General features: G+C 39.1%; 1 protein-coding gene across 1 annotated transcript in view; it reads right to left on the reverse strand.

The window, feature by feature from the left end:
- Window positions 1–16,508: 16,508 nt before the first annotated feature.
- Window positions 16,509–21,099, reverse strand: part of ATP23 (ATP23 metallopeptidase and ATP synthase assembly factor homolog) — a gene marked incomplete at its 5' end in the record, with an annotated part of 6,210 nt that continues 1,619 nt past the window's right edge. The window contains 2 exons of the mRNA XM_031055618.1: window positions 16,509–18,545; window positions 19,637–19,720. Coding sequence (XP_030911478.1) covers window positions 18,342–18,545; window positions 19,637–19,720 — 288 coding nt within the window. The remainder of the gene's footprint in view (window positions 18,546–19,636; window positions 19,721–21,099) is intronic.

The following is a 21,099-nucleotide window of genomic DNA, read 5'->3' on the forward strand; positions in this document are numbered from 1 at the left end:
GGGAATGGCCAGGAACCCTAAGATAAGGAAGATCTCAGAAACAGTTCTGATTTTATCCAGTAAACTCAATGAAGTAACGCTTATAATACACTTTTATTAAGAATATAAAAATGGATGTAAATATTGTGTCAGAAACAGGCTAAGCACAGACTAGAAAACAAACTGTGTTTTTATGTGTGTTGAGCTATGGGGTTTGGGATCAAGTAACACAGCTCAATCTAAAGTATTCGTACTCTGCCTTAATGTGTCTAAACTCCTGTACAAGGCAGATAATTATTAAAATTATTCATCATTTATGCTAGTTATCTCAAGAGTAAATTACTGACAAATCTTTCAGATAATCTTTAAAAGATATTCTTGAAAGAAGAGATTTTAATATGTCTGAACAAATACACATTTGGCCCTAAGAGTATTTTTTTATTTATAACTTTCTTGACGCCTTGAAAAATAAAAATTGCTGTGAGGATACTGGGGACAGGAAATTTACTGATCCAGTTACTAAATCAACAAAATATGATCAGAAGATACTACTGCCAGGGACTAAGTCCTTGCCAGTTTATTAAGCTTTTATTTAATTAAAACACTGTATGCATAAACAATGAAGCTTAAGGGTCTGTAAAGAAGGTAATTAATATAAAGCAGACTGTGGATGAAGACTTGATTCCTAAGATTTTGTCATGTCATTTAGAATATACAAAAACATATCTCTCCACATTTTCTGTGAACCTCTCCTCTCCCTTTATCACAATGCTCAGCTTCTTCATCTTCCATCAGCACCACCACAGCACCCTCAGACCTTCAGTGCAATACCTGTCACTCATCCAAACTTAGCCACTTCTGGTATTCTCAGTTGTCTCCCCCTGCACATTTGGGGAGCATAGGAAATGGATAGGATGGATCCATGGACAATCACATTGGCAGCATGGACCCATAAGCCATATTTCCTGAGTGAACCAGCTTGGATGGTGCTTCCTATTCAATATTTTACAGGTATCCCCTAACACAGAACAGATGTTAACAGCTGTACCTCAGAGTTCTCTCAGATCCTGTTCCTCAACCAGCATCCTTAACATCCCCAGGCTCCCAGCTGAGCCACTCCTGAAAACTCCAGGTTCAAAGTTTAGTGTGTACATCTCGCAGACCTGGTGGTGCAACACTTTTCTTGTCTATGTAGACCCCCAAATATCTTTCAAATAAGCATGTCACAATAAAATCTGGTGTTAACTGCAATACTCTGTTATTCAGCATATTAAAGAGGGAAAAGACTGGAGTAGAAAAAAGGATGAAATTGCATCATATCATTGTGGCATGAATTTTTCCACGTTCTCTCCAATTTGTTACACAACTTAAAGCTTGAATAAGCAGGGACATCCTGAGAGCTGTGTGGGTGCTCTGTGCAGCTATTCAGGGTATGTCTAAAAAATCTAGTTAAGGACAATTTTAGCAGATCCACAATGTGTGAGCAGACGGTCTCTGCAACACCTACACAGTGGTCAACATGTCCAGAAAGCAAATGCCTACCCAAGGGCAGTCGATTGGACTAATCAAGCATGCAAAATATAGATGACCTGGACACAGACAGCTGTCATTTGTCCTGTTTCTGTTTGAGGGCACTCAGAAATCCCCAAGAAAAGGGCTAATGCTGATAGGAGACTAGGAGATGAGACATAAAAGCAGTCAGCTACTGCCAAAATCAGCAGCGTTAGCAGGTGTGTATTCCCTCATCTGCTTCTGAGGCAGCCTGGGTAGGATCATTGTAAAGTTACAGACAGGACAATATAAAATTGCATTGCAGTAATTACTGTACAGTACAAAGTCCAGTCATCGTCTCAAGATACCAAGGGTCTTGCTTTAGATAAAAAGTAGATACTAGAATCACTGATACTATCAATTCTGTTCTGTGGCAAAATCACTGCATAGCATCCAGGTAAAGATCTTCTTGCCTGTCTAAGAGAGGAATCTGACCTATTATGTTTTTCACAAGTATTTGTCTTACAATCTCCATCCTTATCCCTCCTTCTCAGATTGATTTTATCATTTTATTTAGTGTTCACTCTTAGACAGGTCTTAGTAGCAGCCATCTGGCACAGTATGGGCATAAAATATTTCTCAGCATTTGCTTTGTTAATTTAAGCGTTAAGATGATTATTATTATTTATTTTTTATCAGGAGCAAAACCAGTATGGCAAACTCCAAACAATGGTATACATGGCATAGGTATTTATGTGCATGTTTGTATGTTCTCCAAACAAGTGACACATATTGAAATGTATTAGAGCACACATAAAATAGCATACTAAAATTATAATATCTATTTTTTAAAGCATGCAAATTGCATGCTTGTCTCAAAAGTTTAGAAACAGATGGAGCGTTGTGTTTAGCACATTTCTTTAGAGTTTCTAAATTTGCCTGATGGGAATTCCATTACCTGCACCAGCTGCACAGGTGACCTCTTTGACTTCCACTTGCTAGGCTCTGAATATATAAGACAGTGCTGGCATGGTTTTAACACAAAGTATATGCAAATATGGACATATTTGACATGTTGCTGTAGTGCCTATTTAAAATGTATGCCATCTGGTTTAACCCTTGCACCCATAATCATAAAATGTTTCAAACTCTTTGTGCAATAAAATGTTTCTATGTCTTTCTCTTGATTAATATACTTTACTTTTTTGCATAATCAGAATCAATTAAGATTCCTTTTCACCTATGAGTCTTTTTTGTTTCTTTTCACTGTGAATCATATTACTGTATTCCTAAAGGTGAATTTTTCAGGCCCTGAATATCTAATTTCCTCTCCAGTTGCAAAAGCTCAGGAAGATCTTGAAAGACTTCCACATTTCTTATTACACAAGAAATAAGATACATTTCTTGTTTTCATATAAATACAGCACACAAAACATTCCTTCTTCTGTTTCCGTCTCATTTATTTGAAAACGCTAAAGTGAATGTGTCCCCTTTACATGTCTCAAAGATATCCTACGGCTCAAATTGAAGAATTTCCTGCAGTTGTGTTAGTCTGTAGTCATTTTCTAGCTGAGAGCAACCACACACTTGAGATATTTACTCTGTTACACAAAAGATAAAATGCTTCTTTCCTAGGAGTATGAATAACCTGAGATCATATAATAGGCCTGATTTTAAGAAACCTCAAGTCAGGCAATTTCCTTTGATTTCAGGTGTTGCGGTGAGTATGGTTTTGAAGGAAGATATATGGCCCCAGTGAAGTTATGGTTGATTGACAGAGAATACGTTAATGACAATGTAGTGTTCTGCAGCAATCAATCATAGAATCATGGAATGGTTTGGGTTGGAAGAGACCTTAGAGAACACCTAGTTCCAGCCCTCTGCCATAAGCAGGGACACCTTGCACTAGATCAGGTTGCTCAAAGTCCTATCGAACCTGTCATTCAGTACTTCCAGGGATGGGACGTGACATCTTCAGGCAATCTGTTCCAGTGACCAGCCCACAGAAAAAAACCCCTGTCCTTCCACTTGGACCGGCTTCTGACAGTATAGCAGGCTACAGAAATAAGAAGACAAAACATCTTTACCTCCTTGGATTCTGCACCGGTCTTTTTCCATTTCCAGCGATTACTCTTGCTATGTTCCAGATTTTGTCAACAAGCAAAGGGAAAATACATCTTGTATGAAAGTCATGAATTTGCTCAAAACTACAACAGTGTAATCCAAGAAAAAAATACCAGTTTAGATCTAATTATTACTATTTTATGGGGAAAAGTCTGTTGTAATAATAGTAACAAGAAAAATAAAGAATAGTAATCTTGTCATATGCTTGGTTTCTACGCCTTTTCCTAGTGTTACACACGCCCTCTCCTCACTCGTGCAGATCTTGGAGTCAGTGGCTTCAGCCTGGCAGCAGTGATGGGTTATATGATTAGTGTCAGTATCTGGAGAATTTCACTAGTAGGAGTATGATGTTCATATCAGTGGTATCTTCTTTCTCAATAAGTGATGTACCTGAGAACATTTTTATATGTTTGCTAGCATGTTTTTACCCTTTCTTTTTTCTCCAATGATCTGAAGCTCCACATTACAACCAAATTAACTATGTACAGTGCCTTTTACCAGTATAATGTACTATTTTATCTGTTCTCTTTGTTATCCCTAAAAAATGGGGATACCCCTTAAAGCAGTCCCAGATGTTGCTTCCTTTACTTGACCACTGGTGAGTTGTTTACAGCCCTGTGTCATAAGCAGCCCCAGTGTCAGCCTGTGCCCATTTATAATCACATCTGCCCTCCTCTGCTCTGCATTCTGCATTTCCAATTCTTGATGCCTTTGTTATCTTACCAGGCTGGTATTTCTGCATGCTATATATTCATGGTAGCCATGAATATGATGTATCATTCTACGTGGAACAACTGCTTATTATTGCTATCTTAATAAAACTATGATTTAATACTTTACAAGGTTAAAGGAAAGTAGTATTAATTAGTGGCAACCATCTAGTAGATAGAAAATTCAAAAGTGTTAAAGCCAACCCAAGTAAAACAACAACAGTTCGGAGAAGGCAAGCCTGATGCACCTCTGTTCTGGACCTTGCAAACTCATTTCAAAGTCTCTAGCCAGATACAAACAATGCCAATATTGCATTTCAGGTTTACAAAGTCACAAAGTGTATGTTTTGTAACTACACCGTATCCCATGAGAACCCCCCAGAATTTATTGTCATTTTGTGAGGTGGTGGTTGTTCTGAGCACTCTGCATTTTATCAAATTCCCCTACTGAATTATTGTCTGGCTAATTTTCAGAGTCTGGATTTTTACAGAGCTCCTCTGATCAGTGTGCAGAACACATCCTGACCCAACACACCCAGTTGCTGCCTGGAGTCCTGTTCTGTCTCCAATGAGAGACCTGCCTCCCTGCTGCTGCATCAGCTGGGACTGGAAATTTGCACAGTAAAGGGAAGACACATAATCCAGGCAAAGTTGGGAAAGAATTTAAAAAGAAACTGATATGAGGCAGAAATAGGACAGAAAATAGAATTAAGCAGGTTTTAGGAAAGGGATATTGGGAAGAACAGGTGTCAAAGAGTCTGAGCTCTCAGGAGAGAAAGAGACATGATCAGCAAGAAAGCTCAGTGTCTATTCCATGTGAGGCAGAGAACTCACAAATGTAAAAGTAGCAGCATGTTCACCTTCAGCTTCACGAACTGCATCACTGTGAGAAGTATAGAGATAATTCAAATAGCAGATGAGTAATAATCTTTATTAAATTGCTAGATGATATGTAAGATATGTCACCTAAACTAAATGCAAAAAGCTCTACAAATCCACCCAACATCTGAAATGTGATAAATTTCTTCTGTCTAACACTAAACCACTCTCTATATTTCTCAGCACTGGTTAATTATAAAAAAATATATTTACTTTCAATCTTAAAACAGTTGGGCAATTAAAATTCTAATCTAAATTTATACAGATCAAGTAATTACTTGTGGAAAGAGTTCCATAGGTGTTGCAAAAAACATTTATGGTTTACAATGATCCAACAAAGGCAAAAAAGAGGCTATGCTTGCAGGCCATGAAAAAAAAGGCCCAAAACTTAAGATTGTTACTATGAATTTGAAATATTGAAATAAAACCAATCTTTAACCTAAAATCATCTAGAAAAGCGATTGTAACATTTTTGTTAAAAGTCTAGATATAGGAAAAGTTTTCTAGTTTCTGAAGTCTGATATCTAAAAATGAAACAACAATTTTTTAATTTACTTTGAAAAAGACTTTTTTATTTTCCATCAAAAATGGGTTGAAATGTGCAAGAATTTATCTGCCTTTAAAAGTCACTTTGAGCAACAGCAGTAATCCCTTCTCAGATGGAGAACACTGAAGCTACCTGTAAACCGAATTGCATTTTCCACAGATGACAAGGCAGCTCAGTGTAATGGAACCCAGGTGTTAGACTAATTTCTAATTTAACCATAAATGAAGAAAAGAAAAATATAATCCTCAATGCAAGTTGTTGTGATATTACAGAATCCATCATAATGAAGAAATGCCCCCGCTTTGCACAAAGGTTAACTGTACAAATGGTATTGCATCAACGGAAATGTTAATGAGTTTTTGCGGCAGCAGGTAAGCAGGAACTGGCAGAAGGAAGCTGTTATGGTAGACAGATAATTACAATGGAAGTCATGTCTTTGGTAATGACTGGGATTCACATCACATATCTTTTCAGTCACAAGACAATTTCGCTAGCTCTGTTTATGGTAATCTATGGGATTATTTGACAGCAAGGTGACACTTTGACTTTGGAACAAATTTCTTTCATAGCACAATTACTAATATTGTGACATTCAATTAGACATATCACTGATGTATAATTTTGATTTTAGAAAATAGACAAACATAAGGTATATTTTTCATTAGTACATGGAGTTCTTTTGGTTCTCAATTTGTTTTTCATCATGCTATTGCTTTGATCTTACTAATGTGTAGATGTTGGGAGAAATTTAAAAGCTGTGAGTTTTTAACCATTCAGATGCAGGATCAGTAAAGTAAAAGGAAAAATTATGCAAACATGCAATTGTCTTAACAAGAAGGAAAACAGATTTCCAGGCAATGTTTATCTGTTTGTTATAAACTCTACTACATAACAACAAATCTGTAATGTGCTTTTCAGGAGGGAATTCTGTGTAGCAGTAGCTACACTTGCTTTATCATATTGTAGGCCAAATCCCCAGCTAACCTATTTACCTCAATCTCAAAAAACAGTTAAAATAGGAAAATATTCAGGTGAAGAATCAAATCTCTGTGGCCCATTCTTCCCCTTATGGAAGGAATGTGAAATTACAGGGAAAGGACAACATTGACAACAAATGTGGTGAGTACCTCTTGAAGTCCCACCCTGTCCTTGGTCTATGGCAGTAAGCAGGGTGTCACTCCGAATATTTCCTTACAAGATCAGAGAATACAGCACCCCACCAATACTTGCACCTAAGTGTTCTATAGTCACAAGTGATAAAATATATACTTTGGTAAGCAGAGTTTTCTGTTTGAAATTCTTCAATAAATGGTTTGTGCAAATGAAGTTTGGCTTCTGGGATGCAATGTGTCTAGTCACCTAAAGCACCTTTTATGGCTTCAGTTCTCTGAGTAGCTCACCTAATTTTACACAACTGCCTCATCTACAATCTCTCTTGCTTCATAAAATTCTACCTTCACAAATACAGCATTGTAAATATTAAATTTATGGGGAGAAAGAAAACAAGAAAGGAGGATACAATGAGGAGTATGAATATACCAGAAGCAAAACTTTGGTTAGAAGACAAAAGCATTTCTGTAAATACATGGCCTTACTATAAGCATGGCTCTTGCCCTACCAGTGATCTCTCTTCTATCCTTGATGTAGGTTTTACAATTTAAAGTTATGTATCTGCCTTCTTTGTAGCTCTGAATCTGTGTGAAATATTTGTTATTATAAGTTATGGGATCTAAGTATTAATCAAAGAACTGTTATAAGGAACAATAATCACTCTGCGTCATTCTTCTATTGAGTTTAGGTGCAAACTGTTACACAGAATTTGGATTAGAAAAGTTGTCTTAGGTAACTTATTTATAGTCATGATGTGGAAAAAACCAATTTGCCATCAGTATCCTATTATTTCCACTTCTGTTGAGAAATTTGTGACTTGAATGAACAAAACCTAGGGCCTTAATAGGATGTTCCTAGAACTTTTTAGACTAGCCATGTTTTTCTCTCTCCAAGGAAACAAGTCACAATCATCTTACATTTGTAGAGTAGTTTTTGTGCCAAAGAATGCACAAATGCTTCAAAACTTGACTAATTACACACCTGAATCTTACCATTCACCAATGAATGCCAGCAGCCTCTGTTGTGAAAGGTTTTTAACAATACACTATAAAGTTCACTTTAGTACAAGATATGGCTGCTATAAAGTGGGAAGAGTCTCAGCAGGCAGACAATAACACTTTAAATGGAAATGCAAAGACATCCCTGAAGTTAACATACTACTTAGGAAGTGTGTCACATCGATTTAATGACCTTCCTTTTGTGTTTTGAGAGGGCCATGCATGCAATAGCTCACTGAGCAAGTTCAAGTGCACTTGACGCATTCAGAGCACTGTTCTCCAAGGCGCTGAGTGCTGCAGTTCACAAGGCAACAAATAGTAAGTCTGTAAAAATGACAGGATTAAATGTTAGTAAGTTCTTAAGTGCTTTACTGATTAGAACTTCCAGAGCTGCATAAGAGTCTGTGTCCCTGAGAGTCTGACATTCACATCTTGAAAGTAGGATGCCTGAAGAAGAGAAATAGAGGCAGTGAAAAGGTTTGGATTTTTTCACTGGCACAGTTTACAACGCCAGAAATAAGTAATTTAATCCCTTCTCTCACCCATTCCTTTAGAGTTTTCTTTATAAGGCTACAGCTGAAGAGGACAAGGGTTCTGTTAAAAAAAAAATCAAACCAAACGAAAACAAACAAAACCCCACAAACAAACAAACAAAAACCCCCACAAACAAACAAACAAAAACCCCCAAAAAAACCCCAAAACAGAACAAACAAACAAAGGAAAGCAGCACCAAAATCCCCACTTAAAACATATCAGAATAAATTTAGACAAAACCTAGAGCTCTAAAAGACTTCTACACATCTGTTAACATAACTATAGGGATGCTGGTTTCCACAGACATCTCCAGTGATGCAACAAAGATTGCACAAGAGGGAGGTTTACGCTAAGCACTACTTTAAGAATTTCTCAGGCAGAAGCAAATATACCTGAAGATGGATAGCTGCCACAGCCACTGCTGCTGAAGGGAATGGAGAGAGTGGTTTGGTGAGACTCAGGAGATAAGGAGCATGTCCAAGAGTCTTGAAGAAGCAAGAAAGAGGGTCATCACAGAGAAGGGTGATTTTGAATAGGAAAATCTATTATTCTAGTGTTTTCCTAAAGTTCATCCATGGTTCTTCAGTCACCCTCAGACAACATGGGATCATCTACTCTCAGACACCCAACCTCTGGGATCAGATCTTTTGCCTTTTATCTCAGCATTTGGATTGGAGTCAGATTGCTTACATTAACCACATCATGAATGGTGACAGTTATGTGTCTCAAAAAAGGTCTACAAAGGCCAATGTGCCAAGACAAAAAGTAACTAAACTAATACTAATACTTCCTAAACATAATAATTTCTAAGATGAAATCTAAAAGAAATGTTAAAGAAAATGTTAAAATTTACTTTTTTTCTCCATGTTAAGACTGTAACACTGCACATACAGTAGATGCCTTACTTCATGGTGATATATGCAGTGTAGAAGTTACATGCTCAGCCTTCACTGATTGGGGTTAGCAGATTTCTAGAAAATATCTTCAGAAAAGTGTGTTTTCTATGAGATAGGCATTTGAAAAGGCCTGTGAACAGTAAGATTTCTAAAAGCCTAACTGCATCAAAGACTCAGCTGTCCAAGGCTCATTGACTGAAATCAGGAAGGCTTCCTGAGCCCATGTGCGAAACACAGAGCATCTCTTTATTTCTGAGCAGAAGTCTTAAAGGTTTGAACCTAGATTTGCCACCTCTTGGGAATATTATGTCAGAGGACGGGTATTGTAAAGAGAAGGAAGGGGACACCCTTGGTAGCTTTTGTTTTCATGGAGTAAGTAGAAATATGCAGGAACTAGAAAAACTTGGTATATATCCAGTCCACTTCAGTTAGTGGCTGGAGAAAAACTCACTCCACTGGAGTCTTGGGTTTGTTGTTGCTGAAATGGCTTCCCAGCCCCAAGACCAAAGAAGGAGAAGCCGAGATGCGCCGGTTCTGCTCTTCAAGGTTGTTTATTTTTTTTTATTTATAAAATTCTTTCTCTGACTCACCGAGGTCTGTCTGGCAGATCAGGTTGAGGCGCACTGCCCACCCTCAGGGCGGTGTTATCTTTTTATACTAAAAACTATATGTACTTTACTTACAATAATTTTCCAATACCTATCACTATGTTAGACAGTTTGTCTCTACTCTAAACCAATCCAAAAGTGCCACCAATCACAGCAGAGATGGAGGCCAAGAACAAGAAGGAGAAAGACAGAACACGCCCAGATTCCTTCATCTTGCCTCTTGACCCCCCATTCTAAAAACCCCAAAATTCTACTTTTCCACCCTGTGCTAAATTCACAATCATTCTATTGAAACCCTTGTGGCTTGTAGCTATTCGCACAAAGTTGGTAATTGTTTCCATGGGTTAAAATCGAAGGCACAGGTGTCTTTGACCCCATGCCGAGGTCTCTGAGCCCCCTGCCAGGGTCTCAAGTCTTCCAGGGCAGTCAGAGGAATGTCCTGGGTTCCAACACTGGAGGAATCCAAAGAGCAGGGAAGGATATTAAAGTTGTCCTTTTAAGTCTGCTTTTACTCAGCAGTCAGAAAATGCATCAGGATGGAAATATGCACCTGTGACCTTCTTTTCTTGTATTCCCAGTCCTACAGGTAATTAGTCTCCTACTCCTCGTACCAGAAGGTCTAAGGCAGAAGGCGTGAAACCTGAGGGTAATATATATTCTGTGATACCAAGGAATGCTCCAGTTCCCATGAATGAATATTCAGCCCTGACAGAAATTCAATTCAGTATCAGCATGAGGTCTGACAGGTAATCCCTATCCCCTGCCATGGTTCCTATGGTAAAGAAACATACTCCCCAATGGTTTCCCAAGTGCACTCCAGTAAAGTGTCAAATCAAGAGACCAAAATGTGGTGAGACACCAGCTGGCACCAACAACAGTTTGGCATGGATGCAGGAAGTGTGAGGGCACCCGAGGAGCAGAAGAGGACAGTAGCAGGAGCTGGGGCACAGGAGGAGTGGGAGAGACACAGTCAAGATGCCTACAGGTACCCAGGTTTATTCATGAGCATATGACCAGAGGTGAGAAGGAAGCTCTGTAAAACAAGACCTGGGGAAGGGGATTCAACGATTCACTCACAATCTGATCCTGGGGACTCCCTGGGAACTCCCAGCTGGCTCCCACCAGACCAGACTGAAGCTATCAGAGTAAAAATTCAGTGCTGCGGCATTAGGAGGTAGAAATTAAAAGAAGACACTTGGAAGAAATTCCCCTTGTTGTCACACATGTAACAGCAGATTTGTTCCCCAAATAAAATTTCATTTATCCTCTCCCTTGTGTACATTGGAGATGCACAGTGGGAGAAAGAAGAGGTAACTAGTAATGAAACGAAAAGAAGAAAGGCCATCCTTTACTTGCACATGCAAAGTGTGGCAGTGCATCCCCCCATCTCCAGGCCTCAATATATTCTGAAAAATGCTTGCCAAGCCTCAGCCCTGACCAACAGCACCTGGGCTGGGCAACTTTTGAGCTAATCAGAAATAACATCTGCTCCCAGGAGCTTCTGCTGCCTAATGAGCTCCTCCCCTCATTTTTGAAAAACCTTGGAGGCTTTTTTTTGAGTGGAACAATTTTTTTGTTCTCATTCTTTCAAAGAAAGTTTCTGATCTGAAGTGCGGCCAAGATGAAACATTGCTATGACCAAAGCTGACTGTCTTTTGACCCTATAAACTGTGGTTTAAAATGAGACCCTTTGAGCTGTCCTGTCACAGCAGGCTGTGACCAGCAACCTCCCTCTGAGCAGAGCACCTCTCAGAGCCAGCAAACTCTCAGGTTTGCTGTACTCGAAGGACTGCCAAATGACAATAGATCTGACACCCTCACTCCCCGAGGCTCAACCCTTCACCCACTGACAGAACAAAAAGGCATCTGAAGTGAGTATTCCACTGCCTTCAAGGGTAATTTTTCATAGCTACCTTGTACAGACTCTTTATGTCTGTGTGCATGCAAGCATGCATATCAAATGTGGGAGAAATGCTGCTCTCCTTGATTCTTAAGTACTTTAGATTAAAGGAAGTTAAGCCTGTAAGTAAATTGCTGTTGTGATATAGTAAATCCTATATGAATTCTTTGCCAAATTGTTTAAATTATGAAGTAAATTAGGTGAAATGTTGTTAAGTTTAAGTACTATCAAATTTAAATGCTGTTAAGGGCTATTGGGCCCTTAGGGTTTGGATTGATTGGCTCTGGAATTTTTTGTTGCTTTTCCTCAGTGTGCCTTAACCATCTAGTAAGTAGTAGATTAAACCTTGCCAACAAATTTTGTCATGCTGCCACTTTTATATTAAACCTGTTCTTACTGATGCCTTTGCTGGCAATTCTTTAATCAATCTTTAAACACTCCTTCATACAGATGCATAGGAAGAATTTGAGTAGGAAAGAGGAACAGGTGTAATGTGTTCATGGAGAAATAATTCCCTCAAACAAGGAGAAAACAGCAGGACAAAAAATGGAGATGAAAGAAAATCATTCAACCATGAAACATTCTGGGAATGGGAAAGGTGCCCCTAAGGGCTCCACTTTGCACTTGGAAGGAGTGAGGGGAATTGACCAAAGTGCCTGGATACTGGAGGCTTCCTGTTGGCCCTGCAGCCAGCATGCTGCCCAGCTGCTACACAGCCTGCCTTGCTTACAGCCCTTTCCCCAGCGGATCTCTGTCAGTGGAGAACATGGGTGTAGAACCGGCAAGCACTTCAGAACTTTTTGCTTAGAATGGAGGCTCAAACCAAGATCTCTCTTCAGTATTGGCTCCTTACTCAGCAGCACAGAGTGCTTTGTGTGTGCCTTCCTTCTCCTTTTCCCTACTTTCACCTTCTTCTCCTTCTTTCTCCTTTCATCTTTTTTTTGAGAAAAGTGAAAGTAATGGTTTGTCTCCTAAGCTCTGAATTATTTTCTCATGACCCATTGAAGAGCTACAACTACAACAACAATATCCAAAAATCCCTCAAAAAATAAACTAAAGAAAACCACAAAAAACCAAAACCAAACAAACAAAAAACCCCACCCAAACTAACCAACCAACCAAACAAAAAAAACCAAGTAAATATTTGGTTTTTAGTTTTCTTCTTAATCAGGCATACAGGCAAGCTAAAGGATGAATGTTCGTTAGTTTGGGTGGATTTCCATAGGATAATAACCTCTTGGTACTGAATTCTTCAAATCTAGCAAGCAATAAGACTCCCTGACCATCCCCTGAGAACTTCTGAACTTTTCCGTATTTCAGAGTTGGATTTTTCTGTTTACTGATGATTTTATTTTTTGTTTTCACTTATAATTGCTACAGTCTCTAAGACAGTTTTAAAAAACTACTATCAATATATGAAGGCTCCTCTGGTAACTGACACACACCCATGCAACTGAGAGCTAGGTGCTACAAACTTCAAAAGAACTCTGCCAAGCAGCTATTGAGCGACGTATGTCACAGCTAGAACTTCCTCTCTAGCAGAAATAAAATAACTGAAGGTTCTTTATTAAACTACTCTTCTGGGCAAAATTATGTATCTTTACTATTTGGACAATGATGCCCTTTTCTTTTGGTCAAAACTTGAAAATCTTTCAGATTTGAGAAAAAATTGTAATATTCTGAAAAGTCAGGCATGAGGAATAAGGAATTAAGCTAATGTAATTTCATAATTGTTATTACCAATGATGGGTCTTTACAGCTTTAACGTTTTGGTCTGCCACATGCATCCCAGCATTTATCTAAGTATCCCTGTGAACACAATCACACTCCAAAACAGCACAGATGGCAAAAGTATTTCCATACATGTTTTGCAGTTTTCTTCTAATGGAAGCAAATATTCTTCAGAAACAGGGGAAAAAGAGGAATTGAAATATAGCTTAATTTTGAACCTCTTTTAATATTAAAGTTATGCACGTTTGATTAAAATAGAAATTTTAACCAAGAGTGAACTGCTCACTGAAGAACAGCTGTGTATAGTCTGCAGCTGATTTTCCACAACAGCATGCTGTTCCATAGTCCTTCAGCTCCCTCTGCTGCTTATTCGATTCACAAATTTTTCATATTTGCATGGAGTTTTTACTTGGTTTTTTAACCTCTTTTTTGATGAGAAAAAATGATGCAGGTTAAAATTGCACCTGAAGCAATGAAATGATTGCTCAAATTGATAAACAGTGTGTGCAAAGTTCCATGTAATTATTGTCCCTCCTTTTCTCAAGGAATGAGAAGAAGCCCATTAGACTGTCCTGATTATTTTCTGGTGACTTGCTGTGCATATATTCTGCCATTATAATTTGACTTGGTATAACTGACAAGTATCTGCTGCTTAAACTGACTTTTTCTGGATATGCAATTTTATTTCATAGAAATTATTACAGAGAATCAAAGAATCATTTGAGTTGGAAAGATCATTCAGTCTGACTGTTAAAATAAGAATGCCAAGTCCACCACTAAACATGTCTTCTAAACACTTTCAGGTATGGTGACTCAACCATTGCCCTGGACAGCCTGTTCCAATGCTTGACAATCATTTCTATGAGGTATCTCCTAATATCTAATCCAAACCTCTCCGGGTACACCTTGAGGTTGTTTCCTTTTGTCCTGTCACTTGTTTGGGAAAAGAGACCAAGCCCCACCTGGCTACAACCTGCAGTAGTCATACAGAGAGATAAAGTTTCCCCCAGGCCCCCTTTTCTTCATGATAAAGAAGCCAAATTTCTTCACCTGCTTTTTATATGTCTTGTGCTCTAGATGCTTCATCAGCCCTATTTCCCTTTTCTGAATATGCTCCAGCACTTGAAGTGAGGGGCTCAAAACTGAGCACAGGATTCAAGGTGTGGCCTCACTAGTGCTGAATATAAGGGGATGATCATTGCCCTGGTCCTGCTGGCCTCACTATTTCTGATACACACCAGGATGCCATTGACCTTCTTGGCCACCTGGGTACACACTGGCTCATGTTCAGACAACTCTCAACCAACACTCCCAAGTGCATCTTTCCAGACACTCTCCCCCCAGCCTGTAGTGCTGCACAGGGTTGTTGTGACCCACCAGCAGGACCTGGCTATTCGCCTTCACGAACCTCATGCCGTTGACCTTGACCCATCAATCCAGCCTGACCAGATCCCTCTACAGAGCCTTCCTACCCTCCAGTAAATCAACACTGCTGCCCAGCTTGGTGTCATCTGCAAACTTGCTGAGGGTGCACTTGATCCCCTCATCCAGGTCCTCAAAAAAGATATTACACAGGACTAGCCCCAATACTGAACCTTGGGGAACATCATGACTGTCCTGCAGCCAGCTGGGTGTAGCACCATTCACCCAACTCTCTGGGTGCAGCCACCCAGGTGAACAGTGCACCTATCCAAGCCAAGAGCAGCCAGTTTCTCCAGGAGAACATTGTGAGACAGTGTGAAAGGCTTTACCAAAGACCAGGTAGACTGCATCCAGTAGGTCACCTTGTCACAGAAGGAGATCAGGTTAGTCAAGAGGGACCTGCCTTTCATAAACCATGCTGGCTGGGCCTGACCCCTCATTGTGGCCACATATATGCCACATTGTGGCCACATATATGCCACATCATGGCACTCAAGATGATCTGCTCCATGACCTTCTCCACCTCAAAGACAAGTCCAACAAGTCTCTAGTTCCCTGGATCCTTTCAACCCTACTTGTAACTGGGCATCACATTTGCTAACCTCCAGTCAACTGTGGCCTTCCCATTAGGCCATGAATGCTGATAAATGATGGAAGATATTTCAGTGAGCCCTTCTGCCTGCTCCCTCAGTATGCATGGCTGGATTCCATCCAGTCCCAGGGAATTGTGTCTAAATGGTGTTGCAGGTCACTGACTGTTTCCCCTTTGATCATGAGGGCTTCATTCTGTTCCATGCTCCTGTCTCCCAGATCAGGGGGGTGGGATCTCAGAGAACAACTGGTCTTACTACTAAAGACTGAGGCAAAAAAGGTATTGAGTACCTCAGCCTTTTCCTCATTGTTGCTGTGTTTCCCCTCCCATCCAATAAAGCATCAAGTTTCCTTAGCCCCCCTTTTGTCACAAAGGTATTGATTGAAACACTTTTATTTTACACAATAGCCAGATTAAGTTCTAGCTGGGCTTTGGCCCTTCTAATTTGCTCACTGCAAGACCTCATGACATCCTTGTAGTCCTCCTGAGAGGCCTGGCCCTTCTTCTAACTCTCCTGTTTTCCCCAATTTCCAGCAAAAGCTCCCTGTTCAGTCAGTCTGGCCTGCTCCAGCCCCTTGACAATTTCCTTCTTGAAGAATGTCCAGCCTTCTTGGACTCCTTTGCCCTTCAGGACTGCCCCCCAAGGTACCCTGCCGACCAACCTCCTAAACAGGATGAAGTCTGCCCTCTGGAAGTCGAAGGTAGCAGTTCTGCTGAGTCCCCTCTCCAAGAATTGCACAAAATCAAACATTTTGTGGTTACAGTGCCCAACATGGTCTCCAACTGTTTCACAGTGATATACTATGAAACACACTATATGTTAAGATACACTATGAAACATACAATACCTTAAGAATTGTGCCTTTCTATAGCTCCATGTCCTCTTTACTAGCAATATTTCCTGTAGCTGTCTGGAATACTTTCTTTCCAAGATTTTCATAATGTTCACCTATCAAAAATATTAAAGAAAAAAAAAGGCAGCTTGTATACTTGCCTTTTCTAGTTTTTATTGGTATATTTTTCATTTCTAAGTAGACTTCATAAAGCTTATCCCAGATAGAAGACAAATGTATATATACAAAATATGTATTGGTCAAAATACAATATAAATGCAAACACACACACATTCATTACAGCAGAACTTTGGTTAATAAGGTATAATGAAGGGAAGGCATTATCTGCCAAAATATGGCAGAACTATAAAAAAACACAGCATCATACATCATACTGACTAAAACAGTGACTTGAAGAGCAGTAAAGGTTAAGGGAATATCAACACATATTATTATGCAGTTTTCAAGGCATCTCTGATCCTCAGAGGATTTTGGAAACTGCAGGTCTATAGAGACTGCATGGATAATGGGAAGCCTAGAACTCAATGTGTAATTTTCTCCAGAGGTATCTAGGTTATTATACCCATTTTTTTCTGTTCAGATATTCAGCCATAAGATTATGTCAGTCACTGATGAATTACCCCAGAAAAATAAGATTATGAAATTTCCATTTGAAATTCTGAAAACTGAAAGCACAGGTTTGAAGAATCTTAGTCAAGACCTAACTTCCTCCAGTACAATGGGGATGACTTTGTGAGGGATCTACATCAATGCTTAGCCCCAGAAGCAATGGTTCCTGTAGGTATGAATTATGCTACACCTGGAAATAAATGCAACCCACACACAGTCCAACACAAACAGAACTCAGGCAATTCAGGTTTGATCTGCTCTCTCAGGCACTTTGTGTCTGTTCTGCTCTGTGCTTTGTGAGGACTGTGCTTACATTTTAATCTTCTCAAAGTGATGCTGCTGATCAGGAAAAGGCTGTATTCACTGTTGTCACCTTCAGGCACCTTGTTCCTGAGTGACACCTTAGAAGCAGGACCAGTGGGGTTGGAGACTTATTACATGACTGAATATTTCCCGGGAGGGAATTACAGAATGACGGTCAAATCCAAAACGTTGTAGGCATGTGAAATAAATAGGTGGATTGCAGGAGCCCAAGTCTACAGTCAAAGACTGTAGGCCCTGTCAAAGGCTGCCAAATTCTGGAGGTACTTGGGATTACTTCCCCATTTTGGCTGCAGCATGTCAGGCTCTTGAAATTGATGCATGTGCTGACATTTCCCTTCCTGAGCAGTTCAGTGACTCATTGCAGCTCCAGCTCAAGTCTCACTAGAGTCTCCTGCACCACTACAGTCAAATTATGTATTGCCCAAAAAAGCTTCATACATTGACAGTCCTGTTGTCACAAAACATTTTGGAAGACAGAACAAGAGAAGGCAACACTGATCATCATGCCTGGTCCTCCAATACCAGACAATAAGGACATGAGCAGCAAATGTGGCAGTTCCTAAATTTTGGGTTTACCCATAGTTATTAAATCTAGAGCACAGAGCTGTAGTTCAGGTGCCCATCTTTTAAAATAAAGTGATGAAGATTATCAAGTTCATTACTGTGTATCGAAGACAGGAAAAACATGAAGATTTTATGGAAAGATTTATTCAGTGGCAACAAAATTTTAGAAACCAAGTCCTAGTCAGTCAGAGTGAAAAAATTTAAAGCACATTGAATTGTATTTGACGAGTCATTTGGCATACTAAATTATCTTTCTGGAATAACAGGTGAGCAAGCACCGTTTTTAGTCTTGTTCATTTACCCCATTTACTTCCATGGAAGTTGGCTCACGAAAAATGTCTAAAAAATTAATTAATATGCTTGATAGATTTGCCCTTTCCTTGTGCACTGTGGGCATAGACTACAACTCCAGATGTTATTGAACAATCAGATATTAATGTAATTTCTCATGTGGCTTTCGCCCCCACCCTTACAAATTAGCAGTATAGCGATCTCTGTTCTGAAAGTCTCTGTAAGCACGTTTTGCATCTGCCTTGCTGTGTGGGATTCTTCCAAAAGGTTCCAGATCATTGAAGCAGGCATCAAAAACTTCATCCACAGCTTTTTCTGCTGTTTCTTTGCTAACTTTTCTAACAGCCAGAATGGAACGAATTGCTCTGTCTCGTACACAAGTCTAAAACGAAAAAAAAAAAATCTGTCATTAGCGTAACTTTTTTCCAGATTTTGTCAAGTATTAACTCCTATTATATAGGCAACAATTTTGTATGAAAGAAGAGTCAAACAGTGCCTGTAGTAAGCATTAAAGTACATTTTAGTTCCATCCTGTGTAAAATATGCACTTTAGTTTTCCATGTACACATAAACCATGAAATAATTAAAAGACATTTAAACCATGAAATAATTAAAAGACATTCCCTAGAACAGGAATTAAAATACAATTTGGCATTTTTGGTAGGTATTAACTATTCGTAAAACTTGACCCAGACGCAAAAAAAAGGTTAGAAGGAAACAGACACAAATACCAGTTAGGTTCTTTACAAACTGAAATGCTTTAGAACAGGAATTAAAATACAATTTGGAATTTTTGTAGGTATTAACTATTTGTAAAACTTACCTGGACACAAAAAAAAGGTTAGAAAGAAACAGACACAAATACAAGTTAGGTTCTTTACAAACTGAAATGCTGTAAAGCAATGGAATTACTTCTCTACTGGCCTTCATTTTGATATTTCTACTCATGGTAACTTTTTCTTACCGTTTGTTTGCCAAAAGACCAAAAAATATGGAAACATCACCTACAAGCTAACTGCCACTCTAAAATGAGCAACTACTTGGGTCTCAATCTGTAGACTTCATTACTATTCACAAAAATAATTCCTACAAGACTTAATACACATGATTATTTAGAAATCTTCTTATTTTGCTTCCTTCAGTTTTCAATAACTTTTTAAGAGTGTCAACCACTTAAAGTGGATAAGGTATTTCCACTACATTTCCTACAAGTCCTGCTTTTTGTTTGGTTATATTAGCCATCCATTGTCAGTGGTAATGCTTTAAAACATGACTAAATGTTCAGGGACTTCGATAAAAATAACAAGGTGGGGAAAAAAATCTCACACTGATCATTAAGGGTTAGTTAAGAGGAAACGGCAACTCCATGGCATCTATTTCTTTTTCTAAAGTTTTCAGCTATGAAAGCTCAGAAGGCTAAGACCAAGTAGGTAACATAACAAATTATTAGATTTCAATAGCCACAGTTTTTACCTGATGGTGCCCTTTCAATCCAAATTTAAACCTGGCTATTTCATTCATCAAAGTACAGTCTCCACTGAGATTAGCAGCTCGAATCTATTGAGAAAAATAAACAATCACAAGATCAGAGAAACACATGAAAACACAAAGTCAAAGAAATTGTAATAAACATTTTTCTTCAGTATATTTCTGGTGACTGTTGGTAGGGGATATTCCCGAGGCCACTTTAACTTCTAAAGCACCTGTTACTACCATATCCTTTACATCCATCTCAGCCTCAGTGAACTACAACAACCTTCAGGTTTCCCCAGGAACTACCTCTCACACATCCCTAAAATTTAAATAAATGAGCAGTAGAGATTATATGTATGTATATAGATGAACTGCTAGAAGAATATGGAAATTAATATTCCCTCCAATCTATATCAGAATCTGTTACAGCAGTCAGGAAGAAAGGCGTAACTCATCTGTTTTGCAAAAGGTACATTTAAATGAGCATGTATGCTTTAGCTTAACTGTCTTGTCCTGTACACTAGAATTTCTTTTTTCTGCTAAATATTTTATACCCTACACAGTCTGTTAGGAAATGTAAATAAATCCTGATTTCCTATAATTAAGTACCAGAGTGAAAATAAATGCATGGAAAATATGAAAAAGTAAGAATTTAAAAAGCCATCAACAAAAAAAGTAAATACCATAAAATTAAGTAATCAAAAGACCTGAAGTGAACAAATAATCCTGACAAGAGCAAGAACAGGCACAATCTTGATTTATATAAAACTTATGTTTGAGGTTTACGTGCTTTATTCTGCACTGTGGAAATGCTTGGACAAAAAAAAAATAAAATATATGACAGTTAATTATTAAGAATTACTGTATTGAGTTTACATAACAAAATGTTGGCAGTGAGGGGCCTCCCAGGGTGGCTTCTGTGAGACTAGAGAAGTGGCTGAGCCTATGTCAGACAGAGACTGTTTTAACTGGTTTTAAAACAGACCCACCATTACTGGTGCTGATTGTATCTCTATGATGATGCATTCAAGAAAAGTTTAAAAAACCTACAGGGCAGCTGTGAGACAGAGGAGTGATGAAAATGTGAGGGAAACAGCCCCTCTGACACTGAGGAAGGATGGGGAGAAGATGCTGCAGGCATCAGAGAAGACCATGGAGAGAGAGGTTGTCTCCCTGTTCCTGTGAAGGAACACAGCAGAGCAGATATCCACACTGCAGTCCAAGGAAGACATTGTGACATGAGAGACAAACATGCCCTGGAAAAAGCAGCAGCCCATAGAGAGCCCATGCAGGAGTACATTTTCTGTCAGGAACTGTGGGCCTTGGGGGACCAATGCTGGAGCAGTCCATTCTTGAAAGACTGTATGCTGTGGAAAGAACTCAAGGTGGAGCAGGTATTGAAGAACAGCAGCCCAAGCGAAAGACTAATGTTGAAGCAGCTCATGAAGGACTGTGTTTCGTGG

This window comes from Geospiza fortis, unplaced genomic scaffold (genome assembly GCF_000277835.1).
Source record: "Geospiza fortis unplaced genomic scaffold, GeoFor_1.0 scaffold166, whole genome shotgun sequence".
In the NCBI taxonomy this organism is placed as follows: Eukaryota; Metazoa; Chordata; class Aves; order Passeriformes; family Thraupidae; genus Geospiza; species Geospiza fortis.